Source organism: Asparagus officinalis, chromosome 3 (assembly GCF_001876935.1).
Source record: "Asparagus officinalis chromosome 3, Aspof.V1, whole genome shotgun sequence".
Taxonomy (NCBI): domain Eukaryota; kingdom Viridiplantae; phylum Streptophyta; class Magnoliopsida; order Asparagales; family Asparagaceae; genus Asparagus; species Asparagus officinalis.
In genome coordinates, this window is record NC_033796.1 from 22,581,948 (window position 1) to 22,589,066 (window position 7,119).

The following is a 7,119-nucleotide window of genomic DNA, read 5'->3' on the forward strand; positions in this document are numbered from 1 at the left end:
ATATCGGCCTGAAATAAAGCCAAATCTATGTAAATATAAGCATTGAGCCATAACTTTACTGGAAGGTAAATGCTTAGTATATAATAACAGGATATAAATAATAAGCAAAACAAAAAACATACTGTTCCGGTAAAATAAGTAAGAAAGCAGAGCATAATTCCATTCTCAAGGATAGAATGAATGCGAGCATTGACCATCATGCCAGGAACCAGAAGGTCTATAGAAATCCCCTTTAGATCCTTGGCCTACAATCAGTAAAGAAATGGTTCAAAATTAGAATGTATAAAAGGCAATAAAGATAAAAACTAAATCAGAACATGTAAGTTACAAACATAAAAGGAAGAAAGTGAACACATGCCACATATTTGGACACCAAATCTGGATCAGCATTAAGATAAACAACAGTTCTAACTTTATCAACACTCTTCACTGCACACTGTAGCAACTGGCCTTTAAGGAATTTACCACCACCTGCACCAAAGTAATGCTGAAACAGTAAGTAGAAGCTTAAGTGTGTAGATTAATTTCTCAGCCAATACTGCATTAAAACTAGAACAGTTTTGGAGAAATACTTTTCCTACAATCACCTCAATCTGAGGACAAACAATAAAGAGGATATGTTGCAAATTACAGGATAGAGAGGGAGAAAATTTTAGGAGATGAATATGGGTGAAAAATGGAAATAAGCAGTAATCATTAGGGAAAACCGTACATGGTAATTTTCCATACCTTGACCACTCCTAGGGAGAAACCCAGTGAACAATGGGACTCCAAAATGAAGAATGTAGCCATGGTCCTCAACACTCTTCACCTGTGCTGTAAGAACCTGAGTGAACAAAATTTCTGAATTATAATCACATCACTTCGTGCAATTTTCTAGCTTATTTCAGACTTCTACTAAACCAAAATGTGGCTTATAGCCTTATAGCATTCGTTTCAAAAAGTTCTTAGTAACTTATATCTATTTTCAGTTACTCAATAACATTATGCACCTCATACTTAATACCTCAAAAATATAATTTTTTTTAAAGTTTCAAGTAAAAGTGCAAAGGTTATGTCCATAAGCAAATAAATGCAAGCCAGAATGGGTAAACAGTTTGCATATGCATGGGGATAAATTGTGTTGAAGCACAGTGAGAAAAAAATAAATTATGAAGAACCAAGATGTCTTCAAGAATCTGATGTTGACATTAGTGGCAAATATAAGCATTATCAGCTAAAATATCCAAAGAAAATGCAGGATAAAAAACTTATGGCAAATCTTCGTTCGTCCTCAATGCACAGCACCAGGAGTTACCAAATTCACTGGAGGAGAAATTAATCTGGTCATGTGTTATGTGTCAACGTCACTACTAAGTTTGACTTGGCCTTTTCTGACCCTTGGGATTTAATCCATCCATAATTTTACTTAATGATCAGAAGTAAATTGTGAATTTGACTTCATAACAAAACTTTCTATCTCCCCTCTCATCTAGTTGAGCTAGTCTTTTTGTTATAGGGGAACTTGGAGTGTCGTCCTAAGGTTGCAAAAGATTAAATTGCATGGTCAATTAGTCTTTTTGTTATAGGGGAACTTGGAGTGTCGTCCTAAGGTTGCAAAAGATTAAATTGCATGGTCAATAACCTAAATCACAGAATAATGTCCTAATTTGTCGTCCTAAGGTTGCAAAAGATTAAATTGCATGGTCAATAACCTAAATCACAGAATAATGTCCTAATTGAGTCTTAACACCAGTTACAAGAGATTTAATGACAATTTAACGCTACCTTTCCGTATTTCCAGTAATTTATCACAACAAAAATAATAAAAGAACTTTTTCTATAAAATCATACATCTAGAATCACAAACATTATAAGCAGCAGAACATGTCCAGGCCTTGGTTTCACAATGCTTAAATAAAAAAACAAAGGAACATAATCAAGTTCGATATTATTAATAACAGCCGATATCGCAATAAAGGTTTTAAATATCGGTTATCGGGGATTTATCGGACGGCCAAAATCCTTAACGGATAGCGGAAATCGGGGATATATCGGGGATAAGTAGTATTTATCGGAGTGATATACTGGATGATGTGTATATATAATATAACAATTAAAAAATGTAATCTAATCATGCTTAATGAAATATAAACATACCAAAATGTAAATCATCATGTTTAGGATCATTAACCAATTATAGAAAGCGAAACTTGCATCATAGCCTTGAAAAAATATAATTTTAGTCAAAATGGGCCGATAATCCCGATAATCCCGATAAAAAAGTCTTACTTATCGGCCGATAAGTGCCGATAACGCCGATAAATCGCCGATAAACCTAGAAAAACGATAACTGATTAAAAATCCAATGTATCCTAGCGGAGAGCTACCAAATCCGATAACTCGGCCGATAATATCGATTATCGGCCGATATTTAAAACAGCAATTAGTTTGTGATTTCACAATCACTGTTTCAATATAGTAATAATAACAGGAAAAAATGGGGGAAATATAAGGAGTAGGCAAGAATTTGGGGAAGAGGAGAATGGTAATGAGACAAAGTAGCAGGCAAATGAAGAGGAATAGAGAATGTAGTAGTAATATCACTGAGGCGCACGGAGGTGCATCAAGGCACGAGGCACAATAAGGCGTATCGAGGTGTGCACCTCACTTACACAATGCACCCCACATCTCATGCAGGGCACAGTTTCAGTGCCCTGAAGTGCCTCAGCACCCAAGCCGATTGCCTTGGAGCGCCCAAGATAACACTGGAAGGAATTATGCCTCAGCACCCAAGCCGATTGCCTTGGAGCGCCCAAGATAACACTGGAAGGAATTATGCATTAACAGTAGAGGTGTGGATTTGTACTAAGACACGCCTACATATCAAGTGGTCCAAAACAAAGAATCTCAATCAATAAGGGCATAATGGAGGATAGGATGCTACAAAGACGGGTAAACTAAACTCTATTAATGAAAGGGTCAAGCACGGAATTCTCTTACTACAAAGGCAATAGATTAAAACAGTTTAATGAGATTAAAAGTGCAAACAAAGGCTGGAGCCAGAAAACCATATTGCATGAATAGATCAGTAGGTGCCTGCACCGGAAAAATGAAAAAAATACTTTTAACTAGTTAGATTTTTAAATGTACTCATAACATTTTCCTAATCTTCTTAATTCAATCCTTAAATTATACTATTTATCACCTTTGTTAAAGCCTTAAAGGTAATTAAACTACTATTCTCATCATAATATAACAGCTTACTCCATCCTTAAAGTATCTCCTGTTTTGCTTTATTACAATGGGAAAACGTTATGATAAACAACCCTTTAAAACATTAGTTTATTATTTGTTTGAATTGGTATTGTTTCAGAAAATACGCGTCAAGAACATCTTTGTGTCCATACATGCACATTTCATCCTTCTCCAAATTTTACACATTGGATTACTATTAGTTTGACTGGTTATTAAACACTATCTAAATCTTGTTATTTTTCAATGGAGCTAGTTGGTTTTGTCTTTTGAAATGAGAAGTAAATAATTGTGTTTTCCTTTTCCTACAAGAGGCGAAAGAAGTATGCAAAGCAGGTTAGCCAGTACTCAGAAGTTTGAGATGTTTGTCATTATAACATTCCAAGAATAGAGAATTACATTGAATTAAATATATCTGATAACGCGCATGAAAAATTAAAAGCTAACAGCAGAGGATCATTGGTGAGACTTTAAGAACAGAAAATCTTTAGCAGCTCTTGTTTACTGAAATAATTGTAGCATACCATCCCATCTTGAACAGCATCCAGAGTGAGGCCTTTGTACAGCAAACTAAGATGCAGAGACAGCCAAATCCTTTTTTGTCCACTTCCTTCTCTCTTATCGTCATCAACTGTTAGTACTATGCAAGATACAAGTTGACCAACATGAAAGATGCTAGGAAGTATGTAAGTTTCAGTATCCTGAGATAGAAAACAAAGAGATTGATGATATTTATTAATTTAACAGCTTATATCTTAAGGATTACAGGAGCAACTATCATATCCCGAATACAGATCATGTTCCAAGTGTCATCTGACATCCTCAATGGAATTTTTGCAAATTTACCTTATCCACGTTATCTAACACAATGTCAGACACATCCTCTGTGCGAACAAATCCCCTTAGTCCTCCAGGAAGACCGATGACAAGGTCTTTCTGATTTACTTCGACGATGACTCCCCAAAGCTTCATGTTTGGTGAAATATTCTGAGTACAAATAAAATAGAATTATATTATATTCTCAAAAAAAAGAGTAGGAAAATGAGCTACAGCAAAGAATGGAAACGCACAAGACAATTAGGAGAAAGACTTTTTACTTGTACTTTTCTTGGATTTTTTTTAGTAATAACATTTAAAACATATAATTACAATATTATAATAAGAAATAATGGACAGCACAAGAGGATGATTATGGTAAAGCATATTATACTTGTAAATGTACTAATAAGCATTTATCATCATCGTTATATCACTCCGAGTTTGTATACACTTTTAAACTTGAGAACTGTAAATTAAACTATTAGTATTTAAACATAAACTGTCAAAAACGAAATGGATATTTCTATTTAATTTATTAAATAATAAATAATTATATTATACTGGTTACTAATCATATATGAAAGTTCTTTCAAAATGTGCTTTGGTTCGAAAAAGAAATGACCTAGCCTGTATTTGTTTTCAAACCTACAGACTACAGTATCCTGAACTATCATATGTCCAACAAGAAACCCTATGATTTATCCAAGTCATATACAGGCACAGTTTTCAGTAGCCGTCATTTGGTTGTAGAGTAACTACAGTTTAGTCCTTGCTATTACCCAGTTATTATTACCAGGCAACGTACAGGTCAGGCATGACAAAAGCTAAATCCAGGACAATTTGTCCAACTTTAACAGTTTTACCCCTAAATTAGCTACATATTGCCTGTGGTTTAGTTCTGTCTTGAGTGAAATAAGATAATGGCCCATGGCACTTTGTTTACTTATGAGTTCACAAGGCTTTACATTCTAAGTAGGGCCATAAAAGAATATAACTGCTATACGTCTAATTGTCTATTTAGCTTAGATGCTTGATTGTAGTCGAACAACTTCATAGTTTCACATATGCACCACATTATAATATAAGATGTCGTGTGTATGTATCACTCTCCGAGAATGCTCATTTACTAGGTCAATCTATTCAATTGGATGAGAAATATGGTAATAATTAAGAGTGAACTCTATCTTCTTTACATACCTTCAATGTTATGCGATTGGCAAACTTTGGCAATCTGCCGGTGACTCCTTCACCGAAGAGCGATCCCAATTCATCATCCGCCCCCTTTGCAGGCTTCTTCCTCTCATTTTTCTTCTTCCTCCTGTCTTTCCCTTTCCTAAACTCTTTCTTCTCCTTCTCAAACTCAGCCTCCGCCTCAGCTCGGGCCTCCGCCTCCTCTTTCCTGCTCAAAACGCTGCCTCCTCCTGAACTCACAAACAAAAACACGACCAAATTAAACAAAAAAAAATCTCAAAATCGTATTTTGAAGCGGTTTCAGCAACCGTTTACCTCTGGGGAACTCGGGATCGTCGTCTTGAACGAGGAGAGAAGTAGAGAGTGAGTCGGTGGAAGCTGGTTCTTTGGGTATCTTTTCCTTCTTCGATCTTTTGAAGGGTTTTTGAGATTTTGGGGCTAAATGGTTAGGGTTTTGTTTCTGAGATTTCTTCTTCTTTTCGCCGTGAGCAGCCATTGGAAGTATGGAAGAAAAACGACGGGAAAAAAAGGAGAGGGTTTTAGGTTTTTATTGGAGGGCTTACACTTTGAAGAACAGCACGAGGGAGATGACTAGGGTTTTATCAGGCAGTCGGGTTTATTAAACGGGTCGGATTGAGATAAGTGGATTTCGGGTAAATAAGCCGTATTTTGGATCCGAAGTTCAAAATGGGCTTTCACATAACCTTGGGCCGCCGTCCTCCTACCTGGCCCAGTATTAAGTAAAAAGATAGTACCGAGAAAGAGCATTTCTCCCAGAAAAGCAGGCACAAGATTCCAGTTTATTTTTTTAAGGAGTACTGAATTTTCAGAGTAGCCGCATATGTAGAGTGATTTATAACATTAACGGTAGAATATAAGACTAGTTTGGGTTTTATGGTTCAAGTCACACCGTTTTATTGGTTATTACGGGTGGTTCTCATAACATTTTTTTACGTACTTCTTGGGTTTTGTTACATCGTCTTTGCTATTAGCGAGCATTATGTCTGTGCTCACACGGATTGATTTAGTTTTTTTGCCTTATTTGTATGTCCACTTAATAAGTGTGTAAATAGTTTTTTATTTTAAATTTTCATTTCAAATTAGGGATAGTCATGTGTTTTTTATTTAATAAACCATAAATTTTATATATAAAGGGGGGTTTAAACCATTTCTTTTTCTCTCTACTATCCTTTTATATTGTTTAATTTGTTCTTCCGCTCACAAAAGAGAGAATCCATATTTTCTTTACTTATAATGCATTTTACTTGATTCTCCTATTCATTTAAAATTTTTGTTTTCATCTTAATTTGAGAGGTAATGTATGTTCTAAAATAGTAAGCACGAACATATTCTTCAATGGACTTCTAATATCTATCCTCCCTATAATAAAAATTAAAATATGGATAAATCTTCACCAAAACCTCAATATTGAGTGTTTGACACTAAACCTATAATGCCTTGCAAAACCTTATTAAACCCCCCAATAACTTTGGCACAAAGCTCCCGACTCAACATTGTTGGTTAATGTGTGGTCAGATGACCAAAATATTCCTAAAAATTTTTGAAAGAAATCACACAATTAGTTTTAGTTTTCTCGTTTAACCCCCAAAGCAGAAAACCCCCAATAATAGGTGTTTTTTATATTGGGGGTTATGTGTAATTTTTAATTTTTTAAGAGGTTATTTCTTTTTTTTGGATCTTAAGTTGTTTGTAATTTTTTTGGGGTGGGGTGGGGGCATTAGGGGGGCTATTTGTAATATTCAAATTTGACGACAAGTTCTTTGTGTGTCTTAAAATTTAGGGTCTTCTTGTAATTTCTGGATTTTTCAGATGTTTTTAGTAGTTTTAGCTTTCGAGGGGTTATTTGTAATTTTC

The 7,119-nt window shown here is 35.0% G+C and overlaps 1 protein-coding gene across 1 annotated transcript in view; it reads right to left on the bottom strand.

The window, feature by feature from the left end:
• Positions 1–5,817, bottom strand: part of LOC109834767 (rRNA biogenesis protein RRP5) — a 29,842-nt gene extending 24,025 nt beyond the window's left edge. The window contains exons 1-7 of the mRNA XM_020402787.1: positions 5,560–5,817; positions 5,251–5,474; positions 4,081–4,221; positions 3,759–3,935; positions 730–826; positions 359–471; positions 112–245 (exon numbers count right to left, since the gene is read on the bottom strand). Coding sequence (XP_020258376.1) covers positions 112–245; positions 359–471; positions 730–826; positions 3,759–3,935; positions 4,081–4,221; positions 5,251–5,474; positions 5,560–5,740 — 1,067 coding nt within the window. The 5' untranslated portion in view covers positions 5,741–5,817. The remainder of the gene's footprint in view (positions 1–111; positions 246–358; positions 472–729; positions 827–3,758; positions 3,936–4,080; positions 4,222–5,250; positions 5,475–5,559) is intronic.